Here is a 26,040-nt window from a genome sequence, read left to right on the forward strand (position 1 = left end):
ATGTTTAGATTATGTATATGTCACTGTCTTGTCATTGAAATGCACAAAAGCTAAACCGTTATTCTGACTGGAAATACAATCCTCACAGACTTTGTTAGCATCATTATTGTTTACACACATTCTACACATTGATTTTGATTCAATTAAGAGAGAAACGTAAAAATGCCCTGCGTTTATGTCAGTGGACTTTTCAAACAAAAGTATAGGAGGACATTCATGGAGTCACAAATAAATTCCACCACATAAAGCGAAGCGTTTTAAATCATTTTGTGCCACAAAAAGTGATATTCAACATCAACACTAAAAAGAGATGCTCCATTTCTTACACAATAATACTAGTTAGTTGTCAGACATCGTCCAGAATCCTGAATGAATCAGCATCAAACTAACAATCCTCCCTTTGACCACGTGGTCTTTGGTGCAACTACAAATCATTCCTAATGAAGGGACCCAAGGAATGATGGTCTACAGTTGAGCTGAAAAGCCTTTTACATCGGGTGTGTGTTTTCATGGTGGTCATTGCACTGTGATTTGGAGACGGCGACACGGAAATCTGAAATGCTCATCTTGTGAAGGAGGCGGACAAAAAAACAAGAAACGCTTTGTGTGAGACAGGATGTCGAGCCAATGCCGAACACGCTAAAATCTGAATGAGCACAAAAGCACACACTGCAATCTGGGAAGTGTGAATGCCTGCATTGCTCCGTGTTGTTGAAGCTCAGCCTAAGCCAGAGAGTTTGCAACAGGGAGCACACGTTGCAGAGTCATGAGACGAGTCATGTGGCCGGATTTCAGCCCAGCCACCCTCCAGACTGCGTCAGCCTGGCATGACAGGGTGGACTGTTTGTGAGAACCCCAGATTATCTACAGTTACAAAAAATAAAGCTTGTCCATTTTAAATTGAACTGTAGAGGTTTGGTCCCATGTGGAATATTTTAGGGTTCTATTTTTAAGCCTTCAAACGCCTCTCATACAAAGACACTGGTGATATTCTTAAGGAATACGCCATCAGGAATACAAACGATAGCAAAGGACAAACTGTTTACCCTCAAAACAATCTTCAAAAAGGTTGTATAAAACTAGCTGAGATATTTGTTAGTGCCTCACATGCAATGTCATTTAAATGGATCATGCTCTTTATACGAGATGCAGTAAGTCATATAACATTCATTCATATCTCTGTTTTATCTCACAAGGACTGGAATTGATGAATTGATGAATACATAACTTTTCCATCCACAAAAGCTCTATAATAAATAGTTTATCCATTATTTATTTATATATTTTTTCATAATTTAAATAGATCAGTTGTCGATCTTGAAGAAAGAGATTTTATTTCCTGATGTTATTTGCCACGCTAGCGCCATGATTTAGGTCACAAGATGGTCTGGTACCCTCTGGTCAAATGTTTTCTGCCCAGTTCAGAGTAAGAGTTGTAAAAGTGTCCGTCCGTTTTTCATTGATCCAATTTTCCGCAGCTGTTTGTAAATTCAAACTGAGTTTGTTTTCTATATTAAAACGAAACTTTCATAACTTGTTCTTACATATGAGTTGTTCCTACTGTCAGTGTGTACAATGCATCACCGTGGGTTTAAAGCACATTCTGCACATTTATGAATCCAAGTTCTGTGACTCAAATGAAGTCGCTAGCGTGGCTATAGACTTGTCGTCTTGGTGGAAAGTATTTTTAAACGTCTTACAGTCTCAGAACCTAATGTAGGCCGATACCATACATTTGAATGGCAACACACTGTCGTCTGTCCATGAATTATGGCTTGTTGTTGGAATGTTGATAATTATTCCAAAAATTTGAAGAATCTCAAGAAAATTTGAAGTGGACAGTCACACTGTCTATATAAATAAAAGACACACATACATACATATACAGTATATGTATATATATGTGTGTGTGTATACATGTATATATATATATACACACACTAACGTTCATATACAATACATATATAGAGTACAGTCTTGTAAACGATTACCATCTTCCAGTGCAGTTTGTCTGACACCTCAGACTGTGGGGGGAAAAAAGCCAGAACACAGGAACCACACCTCTCTTGAGGTGTTGAATCTGAGTACAAAAAAACACTGATCTAACTCCTTCCCTGAGATTAGGCAGTGATTTCAGTGTACAGAATCAGTATACTGTTAAAATGTGACTAATCAATCAACACCGTGTGAAACTGGAAGATTAGACTTTGTGTCAAATCCCACTGCCAACTCCAGTTCAAATAGTCCCGTTGGAGCTGTTCAGCCGCGGCCAGCAGCCATGCAAAGGAGGGTAATGGAAGCAACTCAGCAGTGTAAACTGTGTAGTGCCGAAAGACAACAATATACCGAATAAATGGTTAACACCGCTGTGACCAGTCTTTGACATCTTCATGTGGAATTGCAGCGTGACGTGAGTGTGGTGTTTGTCAAATGAGGGTGTGGTAAATAGCCTTAACACGTATCATGCACAGTGGATCACAACAGAAGTATGAGCTGAGCTGAGCAGACCAAGGCCCGGGTCTTTGGAGTCACCGCTCGGAAACCATCCATCCTCTGTGTCTAAGAGCAGTGTGTCAGGCTGAGTTTGATCACGCCTTCCCTGTGCAGCTTGTAGAGCAGCTTGAACTCGCTGGGCAGCTGGTGCGTCTCCTGCCACTTGGTGGTGAATTTGGTCCCTTTCTTGTCGTAGTAGTGGTAAGGCAGGTCGTTGCCCGTGTTTGGATCCCAGCCGAAGGGCCAGAAGCCGTAGAGATGGATCTCGTCGCACATGGCGGAGGCCAGCGTGTACATTAGGATGCCGGTGCTGAGACGTTTGGGGGAGAGGTTTTTAGTCTTCCAGTATCTGAGAAGGGGGGGGGAGGGAGACAAGTCAATCATCCAAAATCAGAAATTCAATTACCTCTGAGAGCAGAATACCAGGATTTACCCCTGATCACCCTAATCCACCATAATCCCACTTCCTTTATGACTGCTTGGCGTGGTAATTAAACACATGAACTGCACTAAAGTCAAAAACTGAGGTACTTGTACACTTAATATTTCTCCTCAACTGCATCTCAGAGGCATGTTGTTCTTTCTACTCCATGACATATTTAGTTATTTTCAGATTACAATAGAAAGTCATCCAAATGTGGGGATTTTTTAACTTGAATGTTTGTGATGAGTGATTAAGAGTTCCTTTATGCTAACCCCTCTTAGCTCCTTGTTTTCGTTTTCCGACCCACATCTTTACAGTTTGTTATTTTGTCACAGCAGTCGATGATTGAGACCAAAAGTAGAGCTAAAAGGTAGGGTGAATATTCGGTTTACATTCATCAGGTGGACAAACATAAGAAGTGAATGCTATATGTTACTCTATCTGCTGGATGTGTAATTACTTATGTAATTAATCATGAAACTTGTCAGTCTGGCTTTAGGTTATATGCTATACATTCTAAAGTGGGACCTTCAGAGCAGCTTCTTTCCTGTGAGAATCCTAAAGTCCTCCTCCACCCTTCACATATAAAGTAGTTCTGATTTGTGTGTGTGTGTATCTTCTTATTTAACAGCAGTGTTATCTACTGTAATATGATAATATCCCCCCAAATAAGGTGTAATATATAGGAAATATCGATACTCAGCCCAAGTTCAAGGGTCAATTTTTAACTGCTGAATCCAAAGTTGTGGTCCTGATCCTACTTTCCAGTTAGCTTCTTAAGTCAGTTGACAAAGTCTGAACTAAGGATTAGATCAACACTCTTACTTGTTGACATCATGCATGATGTTTCCCGGCCAGGCCAGTTCCACCTTCAGCTGTCCCTTGTGCTCCACAAAGAAGTCCACCAGGGTCCTGGTCACCGTGGCAGAGGTATGGAGGAAGAAGGCCGGGATCCACAGGATGGCTCCCTCCAGCTTCTTCAGGTTGAGGAAGAAATTGTTCCTGTCTTGAATGGTCAGCAGGTTATTGTAGTACCTCTCCAGGATGCTGGGGTTGAAGGTGGTCAGGTTGGTCTTCTTGCCCACGTCCTTGGAGTAGACCTCCGTGGGGGCGAAGTTGCAACGGAAGACAAAGTCGGCCTGGTCGATTTCCGGGCCGCAATGGCTTCCTGTCAGGATGCCGCTGTTGCCCACCACGGCACACATGCTGTAATGCTTGTTGTGGATGGGAGAGGTGTCCGGGAGCAGGGATTTCAAGTTGTTGCTGATGGAGAAGACGTACTTGTGGCTGGAGTAGTCAAAGTGCATCAGCTGGCCGACACGCACACTGTTCTTGGTGAGGGAGAAGTTGGTGGGAATGTCGATGTAGCTGAAGATATCTTTCCTGAAAAGAGGAAAAACACACTTTGTGACAGACAGGAGTGAACGAAGTATTCACACCTTCTACTTAAGTAAATGTAGCAATACACAATGTAGATGTGTTGTTGCTATTTTAAACCATGTTGTATAAGAGAACAACTAATAATGATTTCATTATGGATTAATCTGCTGTGTTTATTTCCTCTCTCAAGAGATCGGTTGGTTGGATTGTAAAAAAATGATGATAATAGTGAGAAACTTCACAAACCTTCACAAACCTTTGTTTTAATGTAAAAAAAAACGATCAAAAATATTAAAAGGAAAAAAGCAATTTGAGAAGTGGTTTCCGTGTCAAATGTTTTTGGAAGAAAACATTAAAAAACAATCAAAATAGTTGCTTATTGCATTTCTATTGATTAATTGAGTCATAACCTCCTCTGTTTTGTTCTGTTTGCATGTATTAGTGTGCAAAGTAACTCAGAACGTCAAATAGTTTTAGTGAAGTCAAATGTGCAATATTTCCCTCTGAAATGAAGTTAAACAGAAAATGGCATGAAAAGCAAACACCCAAATAAAGTACAAGTACCTCAAATCTCTACTGAATTACAGTACTTGAGTAAATGTACTTAGTTACTTTTCACCACTGCCAGAAACCTAGGGACCTGTTTGCCTGCCTGTTTATCCTGCAAGGCCGACAGTTCAACAGTATGGAGTACAAGTACAAGTAGAAAGTGGCTGTGGATTCAAATCTCTCACCTCTGCTGGTAGAAAGCCGTCTTGTTGTACTTCCATGTCGAGGGTTTTCCTTGGAGCTCCTCATTCAGGGCATTAGTTAAGGGGATGAAGGAAGGATCCAGGAAATTCATGGCAAACTGAGACCTATGAACAACAACAACAAGCATAAGGAATATAATCCTGAGAATCCATTGGGTGCCGTGTGAGAACGACTCCTTTTTCAGATGGTTTTGTGAGGTATTTAAGACGTCCACATTAATCTGTTCCAGCTGTTCTGTGAAGACAAGGAGGTTTTCATAAAACTACCAACAACCATAAATGTTGGAAACGATCACATACTCTTTGGAAATCATCAGATTCTGATTCTCCGTGTTCATAAAAACAGTTACCTTTCAATGTAACAGCAGTGGCATCCTGAACCCATTTTAATATATATGATCCAATCAATCATTTTTCATTTAATAATCTGATCTTTTGAGTCAATACATTTTGGATTGCCCGGTTGTGGAAAATTCCTTTGACTGGTTGAACCTTCTGAAAAAAGGTTTGCTTGGATCGGCAAAAAATCCAATTATTGATAATTGACTGACGTTTACAACGGCCGATCAGATGGATTAAAAAGCCGATTAGTAATGATTTATTACAAATCAAAAAAGTCTATAGTTACAGTTTATTGATTAGAAATGTATCTATTTACATTTGCAATACATCAACTTGGTGGTGCAACCCTGATAACAGCACTCAGACACCTCAGATATTCTTCAATATAACTTAAGATTGAAACCGAGCAACAGAGTGAGCGTTATACATTTTAGCTTAATAAAATATATTTAGATGTAACCCTTTGTAATCACCAACATTTTGACTACTGTAATTTCATTACATCTCAATAACTGTAAGTGATTACAAAATACATTCATATTGGCAATAATTTTCCTCTGAATGGAGTGGAAGCAAAGAAACATAGAATTGGAAAGTATTTGAGTAAAAGTACAAGTATTTTTAAATGATACTCGAGAACAACACTAGTTGTTATAGTAAATGTACTTTCCCACCACAGTTATTGTAGGCTACTGGTAATAACCATGCGTGTCAGATAACCGTAGGGTGTAACAAGTACAATGTTTCCACTGAAATGGAGTGAGCGAGTACCTCGCCAGCACAGTACTTGAGTAAATGTACTTTTGATTGGATGGGATGCTGCTTGCAGTAGGCACTTCGCTGTAGGCCTGCCGTGTGTCACGACACGGGTCGCCCATGGCAACAACATCAGCACCTGAACCGTTTGATTGGCAGGAAGCAATTTGGGGCGAATAGACGGGAAAGCGAGGCGCTGAGCTTGTACATCACATCCAGGTTGAACCGCACACAAGGCCCGACTCCCCCCGTGTGTTTACAACAACACTCACTGATCTGCAGCGGAGCTATACCAACCAAACTCATCACTCACCGAAAGCCTGCGTGGAACATAATCCTCGGGCCTCCCATGTAGTTGGAGGAGGTGAAGAGGCTGTCTTTCCTCAGGGACACGTAGCTGATGAGCGACAGTATGAGCACAGCGACGCACAGAATAACCAAACCCAGGGCCTTGGCGATGCGGACCATCTTGGGAGCCTTTTCATTCCCTGTATGTAGCTGCGGCGAGGCGTTGGCCTATGTTGTCATCGCCGGGTCCGCACACACTGCGTGTGACCGAACGGCCGCTGGCGCGCTCATACAAACGTGTAAAATGGACGGCTGGTGGTGCTGGTCGGCTGCATGGTGAGGATGCCGCGGCTCGCTCCGCTCTCATACCCGCTCACTGCTCCTTCTCCTGCTGCTGCTGCTCCTTCTCCTGCTGCTGCGCTCTCCGCTGCGACTCTCCCTCCAGGCTGCCGGTTTAATCGTGGAGATGGGGAAGAAATGCGCGTCAACACATCCAGCCAAGCCCCGTCCACCACCAGCAGCAGCAGCATCCAGAACCCCCCCTTCACACACAATGATTGTGGTTATAGGAGGATGGAGGCTAAATGTACATGTTATCAATGCAAACATGTTTTTTTATCATCTTATAATACAAATAAACAGATACATGTATTATAAGGATATAGGTTTATATATGACTGTATTAATCGCCAAGGAACAGCAGTATATTAAAATAATTCAAATGAACCTCTACCAGCTGCATCATTAAATAATGTACATATTAATGCAATCATTCGAATTAAATGACAACATTATAGTGATGTGGGGATTAATGAATCAATAATTATGATCCCATAATATAAAAAACATTATTCTGTTATAGGCATGGACATTTTTTGACAGTATATTTTGATGCTAATAATATGATTCAATTATGACTGCATGACTTTTCACTTCACACTTGCTAGATTAAGTGTGAAAGAGAAAGTAACACTTCTTCCACCAACAGAGACATTACAGAACACGTGCTTGATGCAAATGCATGCCTCCTGTTTCCATGCATGAATTACTGCAGGAGGCAGAATGGATTTCTGTCTCTTAAGCATATTTGTACCAGCATGTTTGACGTTTCAGTTATTATATGTGGTTTGTGTTTGTCTCAAGGACAACATTTTTTGCATGTGCTATGATTCAGTCCGACACTACTCTTCTTGAGGTGTATCACTATGAATTATACTTTGAGTTTAAAGGTATAATATGCAACAATTTACAAAAAAATGTGTGGCATTGCAAGACACTAGCAGCACTTTTTAGTGTCTGTGTGATACAAAGCAGGTGGAGAACAGGTTGTTACATCGCTGCTTGTTTTTATGAGATTCTGTGTGTTACCCATCAGCACAGAGGCCTTCTGCACCTTAGGTTGCATGTATTAAAAAGCTGGCACCTTCCTGCAGGGTTATACAGAGGTGTGGTTGTATTCATTTGTGCTTTAGAACATACCTGAAACAATCAGTTATAAATATGTTTTTATTCCTCTCATTCGCTGCTCTGCTCTTCTTTCCCTCTCTTGTTGAACTGGAGAGCAGGGGTCGATTTGAATGCCAATGCTATTACAGAGTCAACATTTAAATGGAGTGTTGACATTTAAATAACTTTAAGCACTGCCCCAGTTCTCCACTAGGCGACTATTCACAATACAGCAGGTGAAATGAAACAGAAAAATAAAAAGCATTTTTTTTTTTATTTGGAAGGATTATTTCTGACCTTCCAACATATTCCATGTTATATCCACATACAACACACATTACTTAATTTGTATTCACATACATACATGTTTTTGCTTTTCTTTTTTTTACATATTATATACATTTTTTTAAACATTTTTTTTTTACAATAAGCTTATTTTGGTAAACATGAACAACATCCATTCATAATCACATATTTCAATGTATCCATGCATATACAGTCTGATATCTTCACACGACAATGTCCTATATGTCACATTAGGCTTGTGTACATAGATATTACACTTGAATACTGTATACATGTAGGTACCGTGTATAAAAACAGGGTTTAAAAAAAGATTGAGGGTGTGCTAGTGTGTTAGCTGGTATTCAACCATGAGTATACCTTATGACTGACACAATTTCTCTGTTGTTTCTTGGAATGTGTCGAAATTGGACACAAACAAAGACAAAGAGAACATCTTGGAAAACGACATTCAGACTCATAACCATCAAGCTGCCAAGTTATTGCAATTTTTCCATTTTGCATTTATATGATATGTATTTTTTTTAAACGTTAGAAGAAACAAGACAGTAAACTGAATCAAAACAGGCACTTAATAATTGAAACCTGTCACTTGTCATACCTAAGGTGGATTGACAAGTGAAACACAGGTTTGCTCAGAAACATGTTGACTACCTTAAACCAGATACAGGGACAAATATACATCTGTCGTTACTGCACAATGAGGACTTGTTCCTATTTGCGGTTGAAAAAGGCAGAAGGGAAGAAGGCTCCTTCGCCGTCACTTCCTGGCGAGCCGCATGGGCTGTCTTCTCCACAGCTCATATCCTCACAGGAGTCCTCACTATGAAAAAAGAGGAGGCCATTAATACTTTGGGCTTCGGACTAGAGCTGAACTGAATTAATATCTATTTATGTTTAGTATTATTGATACTTTATTATTCATGAAGTACTGAGTGAACGGAGATAGATTGTTGTGTAATGTCTTCTCTGATTCTGGAGATATTTTATGAACACTTTTTTTCCTCCTCTGCTAGCGGACAAATTTCAAATCAGAAAAACCAAAAGCCTGTGTTACGAACACAAAGTGAGGAGTTTAAATGATGTGGCTCTTTACAGAGAGGGTTTAATGAAAATATCATATTGGGCAGTACAAATTTGCAGGAATGCCCCTTTAATCTGATATAAACCATTTTGATAATGAATTAATTAATTGTTTAGGTCATGTATCGAGCAAACATATGGACTATTAACCTCTCGCTCTCATCCCAGCTCCCCTCAGGAATAGTTGGCAGGCCGGGCACACTGAAGTGACTGGCCTGAAGATTCTGGGCTGTTCTCCTGGAAACGATCCAAACAAGCTTTTTGTTGTCTGGTTTGTTACATTCACTTGAGCAGTATTCAGTCATACATTTGGCCACATGATCCTTCCAGTGGAGCAGCTCACTGTCGCTGATCTGTGAAAGACACAAACAGGAAACATCTGAGAGGCTGCAGACAGAAATAGTCTTAATCGTCGCAGTGCTTTTCCACATTCTGTATGCGCACGGTCAGAAAGTGACACCGACATGCCACATTAAACAAAAGTATTTATAATACTAAGCAGAAGCATCAAGGAAATGAATCAGAAACTATAAAGAGCCTCCTGGAAGTGTTATTTTAGGTGAGTCAACATTTATTAGCCTCAGCAGCATTTTTAAGTCATTTTTATGCAGAATAGAATATAAAAACCTCAGTTCAAGTTTTTTTTTTAATTATTATTTTAAATTTAAGTCATCACAGGCAATAAACGGGATACATATTTTGGTTTTAGACTATTGGATGGAAAAAAACAAGACATTTTAAGACATTACCATGGTCTCCAATGAAGTTGGATGGACATTTTTTTTACTATATACAGAAATGTTATAGAGCGGCGCCAAAATAAATACTTGTTGCAGCCCTGTAATTTATATACCTTTAGGTGTCTTTGGAATTGCTGTACAATCTTCAACAAGGTGATGGACTTGAGGGCTTCAAACTCCTGAGCAATGAGGGACAGTGCCAGCACTGATGGCTGTAAAGGAGAAGAAATCGCACATTAGTTTTGGGAATCAAAGCGTGAATGCTGCTATGCTGTAAAATGTTCGCCCGAGAACAATGCTTACTTTTGCTTGAGAGAAAACAAGCCGGCATAAGCAGGCTTTGAGCTGGGCTTCCAGTCTCCCAATGCTTGGGATCTCCTCCCTTAAAATATAGAGGGAATCCTAATGTGATCCGCTAGTACAGAGCTCATAAAGCAGAATCTGTTTGACCACCGCAAACTGGAGCAACGCATCAGCAATAACAAGAGCGAGCTAAATAAAACACAATGTTTACCTTCCAGCAGACAGGAATGTGAAGGCCTGGTAGTAGAGGTGTAGAAAGGTGAAAGCGGTCACTGCTTCAGGGTCCACACAGAGCTTCTCTGAGATGATCTTCTCCATACGTCCCAGGTCTGACACTGTGAACTTGCTTTGGCTGATGCGAATGAGTTCATGGGTGGGTGAGACATTGTTCTCTTCCTCAACCATTTTCGCTGCAATGTGAAGACAGCAGACTCCAATACAGGGCAAGTGTTTGGGCTGCACCTGACACGGTGACACAACAGTGATAAGTGTGAGTCAACATCCCATGATTCAAGGTCAAACAAAGTCATTCTGGTTGGTTTTCCTTCTCAACGGTGATAGGAACATGACATAAATATTCAACGTTGGAACTTAAAAAAAAACATATTGCACTTAAATACTTTGTTATATTCCTACCTTCATAACGGCCAGGAATCTATCAAGCAAATTGACAGCTTGAACAAACGTCTGAGTGCTGTAGCCAAAGAAACTAGTCAGGCCCCAAAGTTCTTCCACTCTGGTGTCTCTGCATTTCGCAGACACTCCACTGTGATTCTGAAAACATTAGATAGACATTATTTCAATCCTATAAGCCTGCAGGCAGCCAGAAATGTATTAGTGGGTCAGTGGGTTACCTCTGTGGAAGCAGACTCCATCAGCTTCAGGCCAGTCTCTCTGGGAAGAAAGTTGAACTCTTTTGCACGACATGATTTCAGCTGTTTCAGGAGCAAGCTGTCAACAGCCTGAAAATCCCTCATCCTAAAAAACAACATCTTTCATTGGTTCTGCAATGCAATGCAGGTTCACAACAACGGTTTCCCTGCGCTATAGGGTGAGGAGAGGAGGGCATATAAATGTTGGCTCGTAAACCACTCCTCCTGGGTGTCGGGTGTCAGAGTGCCCATACCCCAGAATCCCCCCACCCTTCCAAAATCTTCAAATTCCTTACCTTATCCAAGCATAATTGACATAATATTATAATCTGATTAATGATAATGGTTATTAAAATCTCACAAATTCAAAGTTAACGTTGATATTACTTTGGGCTACATGTAAATGCTGAACATAAAAGAAGCAGGTCAACCATAACTAGGTCACTGGTACACATTTCAGAATAGGTCGAAATAATAGACTTGGGCTGTTAACTTTGTTCGGCTCTCGAAATAATGATTCTGGGTTGACAATAACATCCATAAATCTGCTGAAGCTGAAGGCGTCACAAACATAAATAACAACAATATTAGCTAGCGTTAGCTTGCTAGCGTAAATCAACAAACCGTCGTCTTACCTTGCCTAGAAGCCGCCGACGTGCAGGGTAATAACAGCGCTGCAGCTTGATTACGCTTTTCAGATATTCATGTTTCCATTTTGATTGCGATGGTAGGTAGACGATAAAAAAAAACAGACCATCGGTCCCTGCAGAAAAGAGAGGGTCCGCCCTGAATAAACAAACAGCCGCTGAGCTGCTAGTAAACGACAATGACCATCATGCACCACTGGAAACGCCTTTGCATTGCGTGGTTGCGTCATAAACTGTAGGGCACAAAAGCGGATGTTGGCGGATTATTTCAAAGTGTCGGCGCTAACGTTACTTATTTACTTACGTTTTATTGTCAATTTGAACAGGTCCGACTAACCTAGCGAGTCAAACAATGTCAACAGCTCTAACTGCCAAGTTGCACCATTGCTAGCGCAAAGCTAGCTGGGTGTTAACTACAGATTATATTGTTTCCATGGTGATGGGATTTTACCTTCAGCGACAAATTACTGGCTAGCGGTTGATGTTAGCTTCGAGGAGGTATAACCTTAACTCAACTCAGTATACAGACAGCTTGATTACTGATGTGAACAGAGATGTCATTGGCGTTTCAGCCTGCCGTCCCCCAGAGTAAGGTTAGCCTTCCTATCAGTAATGGCGCTCACGTTTTACAACTTGCATCTTCACGGAACTGTACGAAACAAGCACACGCACCGGGAACAGCGGGTAAGTTACAGATTCAGGGGACATGTTTGTTAGCTAACTTGCTATGCGGACTGTGATTGAATTGTTCAGATCTTCAGTTCACTGTTTCGACTTTCTTTACAGAGAGCTATGACGCCTCTCCGAGATTTAACAACCCCACAATGGACGAATTGAGGTATCTAAAACTCTTCATGTAATACCAAATGCCATGTAATAATGCTTTAGTCCAAATATGTATTATTTGATTCAAAATGTATCCACAAAGCAGACATCCCAAGGGACAACAAAACAACTACAAACTATGCATATCTCTACAGCTGCTGTAAATAACACAAAACAAATTGATGGCTGAAAACATTAATCCATTAATACTTTACCTGACCTGACCTCTAAAAGTCCCTCTTGTTTTATCAACTTTTCTAAAGTAAGGCTCTTCCACATTGCTATGGCATCACTACTCTCCATCCCTCCTAATTCCTATTTCTTTCTTTATTTGCAGTGAAGAACTTGACAGGCGCACCAAGGAAACCCAGAGGCTTCAGGAAGAGGTGGAAAACGCAACCAAAATAACCTTTGAGAGGGTTTGCAACCTATACGGCATCCACAGCCCAGCTGGACAGAGCTGCCACAGGTTTAATGTCGGTGAGTACAAGCAGCGTCACGCAACAGGTTGCATATGTCGCAGGAACCAGACAGATGGAAAAAAGAATGTGTTAAGTAAGGATTTATTTATTCACTTTTCCCAACATCCACGTTATGATACTTGGACTGAAAACCAATCCAAATGGTTAAACTGAATATTAATCTAAAATCTAAATCACCTGACTAGAAATGTTAGTAGGGGGAAAACACCGGAAACCATATACTCTAACTGCTGCAAAGAGACATGTTTCACCAACCCTTAACTTTGACACAATGCATATAGTATATACAAAGTGTGTATTTTAAACTTTAATCTTTTGCCAGATGATTCACCTGGGGATTCCAGTATCCATTCAATGCACCAGCTGGCTAGTTTAAACCAAGAGGGTAGCAGCTCTCCTGAAAAGGAGTTTTTGGGAAATGATTGTCTTCAACAGCTGCCTGACTTGCATCTCAACAAGGTTCATACTTTAATTTCAGCCTTGGCTCTTTTAGGTTTGATGCCCTCTGAATGACTTAACTGGTAATGCTTTCTCTATGTAATGTATTATTTTACCCTCTCAAACAGACTCATGATCAACCTGAAGAAGAGGCAGTTAGTTTTAACCAAATCATCATGAGCCTGCAGGCTAAGTTGCATAAAGTCCAGAAGGAGAAGGCCGTCCTGTCCGACCTAAGGTGAAGACACTGATGTGATTTTACTTCTGTAAGTAAATGATTTAAATCAAGTTGACCCACAGATCTTTTTATTTGTAGATTGAAGGATTCAAGGACACACGTTGGGCAGATGGAAAATATGCTCCTCATGTTAAAGGAGCTCCAAAAGATCAAAAGGGCTGAGGACCAGAAGTTGCAGGAGACGGAGGAGAAGACGTTGTCATTTAAAAGCAAAGTAGAGACATTGGAACAAAATGTGAATGAGATGTACAAAACGCTGTCTCACGAGACACAATGTGGCGACAACATCACCAGTCCCAACATTGCTACTACTTCAAGACACCTGTCAAAGGATTTGGACTATGAGATGGACGAGCTACAGGAGAGACTTTTTTCAGTAAGTACTAGAAGTCAGGTACAGATCACGTTCAATGTACTTATGACACAGACATACACTTACACTTATTATTTTCTGAGTGATTTTTTTTATTGTCCATCTCTTTCATAGCAGTCAATAAAACATCTGGGGAGTGAGGAAAGCAGTGGAGTAAATGAGCAAAATGGAAGGTAATTTAATGGAGACCTGCAGCGACAGGCGATAAATACTTTAATCAATCGACAGAAAATTACTTGGCAATGTTTGATTATAGATTAATCATTTACACACACATTGTATAACTTAAGTATATATCTAATGTAGCAACATTCCTCATATTGATCTGTCCTAGAATGGAAGAGCTGATTGCAAGTCTTGGCCAGGAGATGGCGCTGTTTGTTGAAAAACTGAGCTCATCAAAAAACAGCAGTTTCAATTTAAGTCTCAAGTTGGGGCTGATAAAGTAAGTGCTGTTCCCATCATTTTGGCTGGTATATATGTGTAAATATGAACATATTACCTTACAGTTACCCAATGTATATTTATTTATAATGTATTTATTTATTATATCTGTTCTATGCCCAGGAAACTTGCAGAGAGACAGACTTTACTGCACCAATGTCAGGTCAGAGAACTGGAGTCAACCCTCTGCAGCCATAAAGATAAGGTAGGAAGAGGGGACAACAATATTATGAGCATGGTTTTTGAAGCAATGGAATAATGACACTGCTAAACATTGATATTAATCATTAACCACTCACTAGATAGTATAGATCAGTAAATACCGTGGCCTGAAAATTAGACACACATTTGGAGAAGTGACACTGATGGAATTGTTTACCTCCTACAAGAATGGAACCAAAAATAATATTTGATTTGATTTGTGACACTGTAGGTTTGTTGTCTGGAGCAGCAGCTCATTGAGGCTCAGTCCCAGCTGGTGGATGCCCAGAGAGAGAGAACGCGGTCCTTACAACAGGCAGAGGAGCTTCAGTCTCAGCTTGGCCAACTTCAGGTGCTGCAGCAAAACCATGAATGTGAATAACCAACATTTACTCTCTTACAGCTGCTATCATAGCCAAAGCGGCCTCATAATAATAATAATAATAATAATAATAATAATAATAATAATTCTTTATTTATATAGCACTTTTCACAGCACAGAGTCACAAAGTGCTTCACAAAACATGATAAAACCACACAGCAAAGTGCTTTCACAAAACATAATAAGACAACAGTGAATACAAAGATGAAGAGCAGCCAAGAATAAAACAACGACAGTAATTAACTGCCATGCAGTTCAAGGGCCTGTCGAAACTGCGCCCTGAATGCTTCAGACGACGCAGAGGCTCTCAAGTCTGCGGGAAGGGCGTTCCAGAGTCTGGGGGCCACCGAACGAAAGGCTCGGTCCCCTTTAGTTTTGAGGTTGGTTCGGGGAAGAGCGAGGAGCCCCTGGTCGGAGGACCTTAGGGACCGGCTAGTGGAGTAGGGCTGGAGGAGGTCGGAGATGTAGGCCGGGGCAGACCCATGCAGGACATTGAAGGTGGTTACCAGAATTTTAAATTGGAATCTGAAAGCTATGGGGAGCCAATGTAGGGCGCGGAGGATAGGAGTGATATGGCAGGACTTCTGTGAGCGAGTTAGCAGCCTAGCGGCAGCATTTTGTATTAGTTGTAGACGGTCCAGAGATGATTTATTGAGGCAGGTAAACAGTGAGTTACAGTAATCAAGTCTGGATCCATGTTGACATTTAAAGGACCATACCAGTGTTAATAAATGTCACCTGGCTTACATAAACCTCTACCCCGTTAACCAAAATTGGACTTGTGTGAATTTCAGGCTCGTACTGATACAATTCAGCAGTTGGCAAAAATGAATGATTTTCTACATCTCCCAGTACGTCTTCTTCATATTAATTCTGGGACATGTTGGGAAGTTGACCAGTATCTTCTTCTCTAAATTGAATTGCGGGTCGTAAACCAAGGTTGAGCTGTATTTCAAACAAGCATGTTTATCTCACCCCTTGCTGGTCCAATCAGAGCCAGCCAGAGAACTTTTGGCCAATGGGATGCAACCATGGGAACATGTGTTCATTGTGCAGAGAGTGTGTGCTTGTTATTGAGGGCAGCCTACACCGAAATAAGACTCTCTTGATCTTGATAGTAGCGGCTAGCTTCACCCAGGCCACTTATGAAAACTTGAAGCAGCCAGACATTAACAACAAGTGCACCCAGAACCAAACGTGATTTGATGTCAATGTGCACATTTGATTTGCTTATATTAGGGTTTTACAGTCATTTGATATTAAATAAACAACGGAGTGATTTTCACGATGTTGATGTGTAAACTCAGCAAATGAACAGTCTCGTAGAGTGTTTTACACACCTTTTCAACATGAATGGTAGTGAACGTTCTAGAGGAGATCATACATTATGAGTCGTGGTTTATAATATAACCATTTAGATTAGATATTAAGCATGATCCGGTAACTATGTGCCCATTTTGATAGCTCATTGAACTTAATTGATTTTTCTAGCATCTTGCCAGGTTGGAGGAGGCCCAAAGCCGATGCCAGACCCTGCATGCGGAAGGACAGACAGTGAGGCTGAAGCCGGATCATGACAGAGAAAGCTGCATCCAGATGCACAACGGCACAATCGACGACCTTCAGCAGGAGAACAGCCTCCTTGGCAACCAGCTAAACAAGCACACGCTGGAGATCCAGCAGCTCAGGGTGAGGAGAATGGTGGAAAACTATTGAAAGTAAAAACCATACCCCAACTACTAATCTCACCACTCTTTGTCTCTCTTCCTTCCGCTATTGCCATACAATGATTAGGCTAAATTAGATCAGCACAAGTCAGACGTGGCTGCTGCAGAGCTGAAGAGTCGGCAGCTACTGGTCTCTGTGGCTGAACAAAGTCAGCGTGTCCAAGAGGAAACCCTGGAGAAACAGCAGCTCACCATCCAGCTGGAGGTCCAGCGCTTGCAGATACTCACCCTCACTAGTGAGTTGTGCTTTACTGACTGTAAAGGAGACCAATATCCATCATCTAAACCCTCCATCCAAGACTCCTCGCAACTGACGAGGGATCCAGGATGGACAGAAGTGCATTAGATGTCATGTGTACAGAATAAACAACAAAATAATTACAATGTAGTCAATCCATATGACAGAAATGATACATGTTATAGCAGTAGTAACAATCCTGGCAGAAATCTAACAGCACAATACATATAGTGTCCCAGAAAATGTCTAAACGTTAAGAATATATGCACACAGCCTTGTATGGATAAAAACGGTGTAAACTAATATAAACAAACATGGCTCAGGGACAACATCTAGATGAAAAAACATACACATTGTATGTCTGATTCAGTTTAAGAATAAACGATATATAGTCACTAATCTACATAAAGTGATGCTTTTGTATTCTCCACATTCATGCTTCGGAAATATATTCAGAAAACATTTTCCAGAAAGTATTCAAATAAAGCTCATCCTCAATTCTACTCAAGTCAGCATCTGGAACTTGCAGTTTTTAAAACATTGTTTGTTTCAAACTACGAAGAGAATACAATTACAATTAGTTTCCCCCCTTTTTAAGATTAGAATATTATTTAGTAGTGCTCCTGGATAATGAAATACTCATTTATTACTCATACTCGTTTAATATTCCATGTAAACTTATTTTCAACTCTGTTCCCTCCAGACAGCAGACTAGTGTAAGCAGACCGTTTCAATCACCAGGAATTACACGGTGCTGTTTCTAGGAAGAGTTCAGCTCTCACCGTTTTTTTGCCAAATCAAATGATCTTCTTGTCCTGCTGTGTTAAAAAAACAAAGAGCCATGTTTGGTATGTTTTCATTGTCAACCAAGCCCTTCCATTGTTGTGTGTGTTGAAGTGTGTTTCTCTCTCTGTGGATATGATGCATGTGTTTGTGCGGGCACGGTTTCAGAGAAGCACAAGGAGTTGCAACAGCTCCACAGCTGCAAGAACGAGGAGCACAAGGGTGTGGTGCTGAAGCTTCAGAGTCGGCTAAGAAACGCCCTCCATGAGCTGGACCAGGTCAGGAGCACCCTGAGGACCCTGGAAGGCGCTGATGGACAGGGTTAGATCCATGACATAATTTAAACTGAGACTTAATTAAAAGATCTGATGTACAAAGAAACATCCTCTGATTTCCATCCGGGATCAAGAAGACAGTAATTAATCCAGGAATGCAGACAACTCTTTTAGTATAGTTCAATGAAATTGCAAATATAAATATATCCTCCTCTGCTGTATTCCAAGTTGAGAGATGTAATCAGACACGTGTAACCATGAACATATGTCTGATATACATACAAAGCCTGTAAAAGCTCTAGGATTTATACTTATGTTCTGATATATAATGTGCATGGTGTTCTTCCTCACTTCCTCGCCTCCTTGCACTTTGTCTGACTTTGTCGCTTTGTGTTGGGATTGTCTCCACCTCAGGCCTCCGTGCAGCCGTGGACATGCAGCAGGAGGTCACTGCCAGGAGAGAGCAGGTCGACTCCCTGCAGGGCAAAGTCCAGCATTTAGAGGAGATCGTGGACAGGCTGTACCAGGTAAAGAAACGCCATGTCTCTGTAACTCGCTCACTAACTTCCTTCCAGTCAAGTTAAATCGAATCCAAATGTTGCTAATTAATAACAGAAATAAAAGTGATTGAATTTGCTTATAAATAACAAAAATAACTGATTGATTTTGTAAGGCACAAATCTTCCAAGAACGCATTTGGCTCCGACGCAGGGGAAACAGTCAGCGGTGACCCCTTAACAGTGACTTAATTAGAGCCAGTCCAGGTGCTTCACAGCAGAGTCGTTTTTCTGAGTACATCAAGGCTTTGAGGACATTCTGAGGAGGTTCAGTTTTAGTTCATGGACACCAAATTGCTTAACTGGGAAAACTTTTCCCAGTTCCACAAAATGAGTTCAAATAAATTTTCACCTGTCAATACCATTTTTTCCATTTGTCAGTCGACTATCCTCGAAAACAATAGAATAGGCAAAACGTATTGTCTATTTTTTGGTGCAAAAGGCTGCAACTTTCTTCGGTGCGCATGAGCAAAATCCGCCATTTATCGAGACGGGAGACATTAAAACACATTTACATAATATCCTAATCAAACACCCAAGCCATTTACTATAACACTCTATCCAGGAGAAGCGCTACCGGAGCCTGGAGAACCAGCATCAGCTGCAGGAGCTTACCTTCATCAGGGAGGAGAAGAGACAGCTTGGCAATGAGCTGGAGGCCCTTCGCTCCACAGATAAACAGTTGAGGGAGCGGATCAGCCAGATGGAGGGAATCCTTCACAAGGTGAGGTGGTGCTCATTTACACTTTCTTCTCTTCATCCTATAGCACCACATATGATCTGGATGATATGCTGACAGACTGAAATACATATCAAGTTTCAAGTCAAAACAGTACACACCAATTTTGATTTGAAAAAAATCCTTGATATTTCCCAACAATGAAGTGTTGGTGGCGTTGAGGTTAAAGTGTAGACCGTGAACCGCAACATCCTCGATTTGCGTCGGTCAGGGAGTTTTGTCGAGTTTCATTCCAATCTCCTTTCCCCTCATTTTCCATTCTCTTTACTGTCCGCTATGTATAAAAGCATAAATGTTAATACCTGACCACTATCATTTAATGACGTTTTCTATCCGCCCTTTTTCTTTCCAAAACGGTTATCTCCTTTTGGAAACAAAACACAAATGTTAGTTTATATGTTCAGTTAAATAGAGAACCTTATCTTTGCGGTTCTGTCTCTGTTTGTGTCGGCCGCTGTGTTATCGTTTCATATTCTCTGTATCTTCCCAAAGATGTCGGAGAGCTTTGCAGACTGTCAAGATTTCATCCAGCTGCAGGAGCAGGGCTTTTTCCGTTTGAAACTCCAACATGCCCTGAACTTGAAGGTAGAGCTGATTACAGACGGAGAGTCTGTTTAGAAGAAGTGACTTGTCCACTTTTACACAATATATATTTTGTGTATGTAAATCTGTTTAATTTAGATTAAGTTAAAGCATGTTTGGCAGGATTATCTTAATCTCATCTGACTTTTTATATTTTTTGAATGTTGAGAAGCTTTTTTTAATCTTTTCTATAGGAGTTCCGAGGTCAGACTTTTCACACAGCTCTGAATGTACCTCCACCTGACCCGGACTCCCGGTCTCCATCTGCGCTCACTGCTCCACCCTCCTCCCAGCACGCGTCCAACACTCAGACCACGGTACAGTCAGGAAGTCCTTGTATTCCGCCTATCTCTCCCACGGCTCCAGCCCATCAAATGCATGTGTGAATCATTATTTATTTGGCTGCACAGACACCAGCTCAGCACATCTGCTGTGCCTTTAGATCAAAAACATACACGGCAGTGCATTCCTGTGTCAAGGAGAGAAGATTTTAAATCATTTGAACAAAGCCCTGAAACACCGTTTGGATTGTTTTGTATTAAACTTTGACGGTGCTAATACAGTTTTATGTGTTTTTGCTCCCTTGAGACTAAAACATACTTTTGCTAATTATCACAGAAATTTGGGAGATTGTCTTGTATTCCCTGGTTTCTTTGTCCAAACGCAAACTAACCAGCGCATCGCCATTGTCTTTCTCTTCCAGCAGGACTGCCACGCCCGGGAACCCAGGTCTCCCGTCAGAGAGCTGCGAGGAGTGAATTCGGGGAAGCACAGACCACACACGGATAACAGGAGGAGGTCTGCCCCGGAGAGAGTGCACAGAACCACATTGTACGTCTGGCTCCGTTCCCACACACTGAGGATTAGCTTGGTTCTTAGGCTAGCTTAGGTCACATCTTACAATCATGTGATGCTACTAAGTGAGCAGGAAGTCGTTTAGAGTGGAGGGGGAGGAGGAGGAGGGGGCTCCACACACAAGAGGTTTCATAGACAACTCTGTGTTTCTCTGCTTTTACTACACTATCATAAAAAGACGAGACAGGCTTGCCAAGCTTAAAAATCCCTTTTTATCTCAAGATATCTGCTTTGGATTCTCTATTCTAAGTGTGATGTTTCACTATATATTTTAATATTCTCTGCACCCACAACAGTATTGACAAGGCAGAAGAAATTAAAGCTGGCTCGAGAGTGAGAAGAAAAACCTGTGGCAGGTAAGGAGTGCACCCAAACCTAAAAGATTCAGTTTAATTTTCGAGCATGACGTTTGGAGCATGACTTGTTTGAGGCTACGAGGTGCTCACACCATCTTACCACATGACCTCTTACCCCTCATGCAACATGCACAGCGCTAAAGTGCTACAGGCTGTGTAATGTGATGTAATGTGCGTCTGTTTGTGCCTTATACAGCGAGGCCCATTTCCTGAAGGCAGTCGAGCTCAACGGAAAAATAACCAGCAACAAATTCTCCAGTGAGAGTGAGTTTTTCTCAACCAGTTTGTCATTTTCATGCTGTCCTAAAATATATTTCAGTTTCTAGATACTCCTTTTATAAATGCAGTTCATCCGTCATACAACATAATTAAATGAAAAGGCCATCAACAGAAAAATAATTTTCAATAATTGATTCATCAGTCGATCCTTTTTTAAGCAAATCTGGCAACGATTTCCTGCTTTTCTGTTTGATATCATTGGAAATTACGTTTATGTGAGACATTGATTGTTGCGTATAAAAAAGAAAATAACAAATTGAAGACGTCACCAATATTTTATGACATTTGACATTTTGACCAAGTCATGAATCAAGAAAATGAGCAGAGATGAATCAATAGTGAAGGTGATAATTAGTTGCAGCCTTACATTAGGAGGACTAATTAAATGCAACACATTGTGGATTTTTGGCAACATAGTATTCAATCCTCTAACTGATTTTTCTGGGCCGTGTTATGTCACATCCAGCGACTGCAGCGAGCTACACCACCTCCCTACAGCTGCTCTCACTGGGCCGCAGGTCACCTGTCCACTCTCTGCTGACCTCTGACCCAAACAACTCACAGTGACACGACGCGACAGACCTGTGGCTGACTCCTCTTATCAGGAAGTTGTTAATAAGGTGCATCGTATACACACACACACACACACCAGTGCTGGCGGGTTGTTGGAAGCGTGCTGGCTTCACAGACTTTTCATACAATTGTGTAAACGTTATTGATTGATCATAACCTCTTTAATCAATAATCACATTTTCTTGTCTTTCAGAAAGGTTCTTTTTAATTTGAAGGCTCCCCAGATGAAGTTGTCAAAGGATGGAAAACAATCAGGTGTCATTTTGTAATTTATTGTTTAAATATATATATATTTTTCATATGAATGTGCTTGATTTCACTGAAGGTATCATGCCAAATAAAAAACATATCTGTGTTATGTATTTTAATATTTGGTGGTGCACCGTCTTTTCGCCTTGGCAGTCAAAGCCTATTGTGGATTACATAAACATAGATCACAGCTAAGGTTTCATACATCTGTTTCAGCTCCTCATTCTGTCAACAACCCAACAGATTCACATAGTCCTCATCGTATCATGCGTTTGGATCCAGCAAAGGCTCCTCGGATATGTTGCTTGGGTCTTTATTGTACATGTTCCTGGGTTTTTCTAATCAACAACCATCCAAAGAAGATTTAAGATATTGAACTTTATTTGGCTCAGAAGCGTTTGTAATTGTCAGTTCATGCCTCTGACACAGTTTCATTCTCGGCCTGAGAAATTGTGGCCGTCCTCCACTTGAACGGGGAAAGAGCTTTGAAGACCCACTATTGCAAATTAGTTGACATTGTTTTTTTTCCTGTAGGAGTCGAACATTAAGTCCCTTCTGTCATCATTTTAACAGTATATTGGTCTCTTTAGTGTCTCAAACTTATGTGAAAGGAAACCATCTGCTGTTGGCGGCTACTTTCATGTCCTTGTTGGGGTTCACTTGAATCACTTTCATCCGACCCTTTTTGTTTCATTCATATAAGGGTTTATTATCTTGTATTTTGGACTGGTCAGGGGTGCTTTAGAATGATTGAAGTGTGTAGTCTTATTACAGACATTCTTTTGCAAAGTAATTTAGATTATATCAGTACTAATCAAATTGCTGGTCTACTTGCATTTTATTGGAAGAGGTTCAGTTTTCTTTGCTCTGTTTCTTCATGACTTGGTTCTGTACAGTTTTCTTCATTCTCCTCCTCCGTGTGCTCTCCTGTGGGCGTAGGAAGTGCAGAGGCGATCATGCCTGGGTCCAGAACGGCTACAACCTTATAAAATAACTGTAGAGAAATACAGACACCGTGTAAGCATGCTTTTAACATGGGATCAATTCTTCATACTGGCCTCGTTTTCTGGCACGTAACAGTTTGGTGGTCCAGACTCGTGCAGTTTCCACTTACTTCTGGGGTCATGTGACTCCTATAGTGTGGGAATGTGAACAGAGGATGCTGTTTGAGTTTCTCCTCCACAGCAGCCACGTACTCTCTGCGAATCTGCTTTTGGATGATGTGCTTTGAAAAGCAGGCATTTTCTTTAGAGTTGCACTTTCTAGACATTTGACCAGCGGTGTTCTTCAGAGTGTCACGGAAAAAAACCGGAGCGACACCGCTCTGGTCCCGAGATAAGAGTGAGGAGCAATCGCTGAAGTTATCGAGATCCACGTTTACAAAACGGCCAACCGAGGAAGTCTTGTTTGCTTGGGTTTTAAGATACTTGACCTGCAACCTCTCCTTGTACCTGAGGATTAACAACAAAAATGAGCGTTACTAATCTCATAAAGCATTTTAAGGTACTTAAATATCAGTTGAAACGATTCAAGTTAAGGATAATGATAATAAAAGTAAACAGCAGTACCCACTATGTATTATTTAGATACCTAGCCTCGCCTCGGGGATACTCTGCCAGTCACAGCATGGCAGACAGTGTAATTAGGTCATTGTTTAGTTTAGTAGCCATCTAACAGTGTGTGGCTGTCAACCAGGCACACACTGTTAGATGGCTGTAAATATAGAATACTGATGACTAAAACTGACGAGTGAGAAAATATCGTTTTCGACTGCTCTTTCTCCCTCACCTTGAGAAAACTGTCTTTTTCTGTTTATCTTTTAGCATAAGCAGATTTGTGTCTGTGCTGGAGTGTTTTTCCATATTTGAGCAAGGAGTGCATCTCTGTTTGAACCACACATTCTCTTTTTATATCCTCCTTCATGTTTTGCCAGTTGGACAGTTTGTCTGTACTCGACTGAAGATCAGTCACTGTGTCGTATCTCTGACGAAGAAGGAGAAGACAGTTTAAATTCTCTAACGTGGGCCCGGTAATAATTCCGGCTGCTTTCATGTGTTCACTCTTGTGACGTTTCATTCTGTTGGGATCCTTCAGCTGGACAGAAGCTCCTAAAACTGGTTGAATGTTGGAATCTCTGTACTTACACAGACAAGCCTACTGTAGTTCTCGGGCATATTATATTTTGCAGCATCACAATAATGTTTGAACTCAAGTTTTTGCCTGTTTCCACTAGTCTTAGTAACAATCTGTAAGTAGTTGAACCTTCACAAAGGTAGTACTAGATGCAGGTCTTTTATCAGGTCATCTTTTTATCATCATATTAATATTTCTGATTAAATTGGGTTGTTATACATACTTTACAGAATATCTGCTCTCTGGTAATGAGTGTTAGAGTTTCACCTCAACAAAGACATTAATGTTACTTACCAAGGGGAAATGGGCTGCGTGTTATGTGTCTCCATCCCTCTATATCAATATCATATATCTAATAATTGATTCTTTTTAGCTTAAACAAGCTGTTCTTTTGGAGCGAAAACATCACATTTACGCCGTTGGCAATCCAAATCTGACCCTCGACCTGCTCCGAGTAGTTGGTTTGTTACTTGGTAACTACGGCAACGGTGGAGGCTGTTGTGTGGGGGGAGAGGGAGGGGTTGATTTAAATCAGTGTTGTTCCTCTGGTAGACTCGCCAGGTGGGGACCTTAGAGAGTGCTGATATTTGATAACCTGTAACATTAGATGTATTTATAGGATCTCACTATGTGGTTACAGCTGTTGTGTTGTTTGAGTGGCAGGAATTCAATTCAATCGTATTTATAGTGTCACAACAAAAGTTATCTCAGGACACTTTTCACATAGAGCAGGACGAGAGCACGCTCATGATTTTCAGTCAATGAATCTTTAAAGTCCCAACATCACCCAGGAGCAAAGTGTTGTTTGCTCTGTAACATCATAGGAGTGGGTATTGTAGTTTTAGGCAAGCTGGTTAACACACCACACAATGGGAGTCAAGGCAGGAGCACATTTATAAAAGTTATTGTCATTTGTCGTCATGAGTCCAAATTCTTATATGGACCTGCTATGTGAGCACTAGGGGGCTCTCCTTGTCAGAACATTTATGTTTATGCCAGACTGAACCGGCACCACGCTGCCATCATCTGTAATCACTGTTGGTAAAAGCCTTTAAATGCTGAAATGTACCACTTAAATATTACGTAAGCCCTATGAGGAGAAGCAGTAATACCACAATGTAAATGTAATCCAGAGGTGAAAGGTGGACGAAGTCTAGTTTTAACTGCTTTATATACTTTGTGTATTTTTTATATTTTATAAAACAATTCTATATTTTGCCAACTGTATCAAGGACAATAAAATGGAAATGTAAAATAGATGATGTATTAATTAAATGTACTTGGTTTTATATACAGCCACAGCTTAAAGTTGCCTGCTGTTAATTACCTAAACTATTTTCCTCTACTTTTTACAATTATTTGTCTTACTGTAAACATGTGTTTACTTCTCCCGTTGCACGTCGTTAACTGTAATTTTGTGAAAGATCCCGGAGACCTTTTCGGACTGAGCTTCTCTTGCATGGAATGGTGATTGTTGTTGAC

At 40.9% G+C, this 26,040-nt stretch overlaps 4 protein-coding genes across 10 annotated transcripts; 1 reads left to right on the forward strand and 3 right to left on the reverse strand.

Annotated features, from left to right (window-relative positions):
• Positions 1-487: 487 nt before the first annotated feature.
• On the reverse strand, positions 488-6,895 carry LOC311023853 (alpha-N-acetylneuraminate alpha-2,8-sialyltransferase ST8SIA3-like). The gene is made up of 4 exons (XM_084025941.1): positions 6,461-6,895; positions 5,032-5,154; positions 3,743-4,300; positions 488-2,842 (listed from the first exon to the last, which is right to left on the reverse strand). The coding sequence occupies exons 1-4, from the start codon at positions 6,613-6,615 to the stop codon at positions 2,560-2,562; spliced, it is 1,119 nt and encodes a 372-aa protein (XP_083882067.1). The 5' UTR covers positions 6,616-6,895; the 3' UTR covers positions 488-2,559.
• Positions 6,896-8,166: 1,271 nt separating this feature from the next.
• LOC311022633 (cyclin-G2-like) lies at positions 8,167-11,302 on the reverse strand (the record flags this gene model as incomplete). The annotated part of the gene is made up of 7 exons (XM_084024066.1): positions 8,167-9,007; positions 9,418-9,620; positions 10,121-10,219; positions 10,311-10,389; positions 10,522-10,772; positions 10,947-11,084; positions 11,165-11,302. The coding sequence occupies 7 exons, from the start codon at positions 11,300-11,302 to the stop codon at positions 8,899-8,901; spliced, it is 1,017 nt and encodes a 338-aa protein (XP_083880192.1). The 3' UTR covers positions 8,167-8,898.
• On the forward strand, positions 9,656-23,114 carry LOC311022631 (uncharacterized protein). 7 transcript variants are annotated; one of them, XR_014598126.1, is made up of 22 exons: positions 12,082-12,513; positions 12,616-12,667; positions 12,992-13,134; positions 13,459-13,595; positions 13,703-13,812; positions 13,891-14,188; positions 14,300-14,358; positions 14,520-14,630; positions 14,753-14,834; positions 15,063-15,182; positions 16,704-16,901; positions 17,007-17,175; positions 18,129-18,281; positions 18,650-18,762; positions 19,358-19,516; positions 20,024-20,116; positions 20,308-20,430; positions 20,817-20,944; positions 21,265-21,324; positions 21,521-21,588; positions 22,070-22,223; positions 22,370-23,114. XR_014598126.1 is itself a non-coding variant. In XM_084024063.1 (21 exons), exons 2-21 carry the CDS (start codon positions 12,654-12,656, stop codon positions 22,168-22,170), a joined length of 2,439 nt encoding a protein of 812 aa, XP_083880189.1. In that variant the 5' UTR covers positions 9,656-9,826; positions 12,616-12,653; the 3' UTR covers positions 22,171-22,345. The 7 variants fall into 7 exon arrangements, 6 of the variants coding, with proteins under 6 accessions (XP_083880189.1, XP_083880184.1, XP_083880186.1 ...); XM_084024063.1 differs by lacking the exons at positions 12,082-12,513; positions 22,370-23,114 and adding an exon at positions 9,656-9,826 and having other exon boundaries at positions 22,070-22,345; XM_084024058.1 differs by lacking the exon at positions 22,370-23,114 and having other exon boundaries at positions 22,070-22,346.
• Positions 23,115-23,121: 7 nt separating this feature from the next.
• fam47e (family with sequence similarity 47 member E) lies at positions 23,122-25,214 on the reverse strand. Its single transcript, XM_084024067.1, has 3 exons — positions 24,853-25,214; positions 23,540-23,876; positions 23,122-23,419 (listed from the first exon to the last, which is right to left on the reverse strand). The coding sequence occupies exons 1-3, from the start codon at positions 24,885-24,887 to the stop codon at positions 23,264-23,266; spliced, it is 528 nt and encodes a 175-aa protein (XP_083880193.1). The 5' UTR covers positions 24,888-25,214; the 3' UTR covers positions 23,122-23,263.
• Positions 25,215-26,040: the final 826 nt, after the last annotated feature.

Source organism: Eutrigla gurnardus, assembly GCF_963514095.1.
Source record: "Eutrigla gurnardus genome assembly, chromosome: 13".
NCBI classification, from domain to species: domain Eukaryota; kingdom Metazoa; phylum Chordata; class Actinopteri; order Perciformes; family Triglidae; genus Eutrigla; species Eutrigla gurnardus.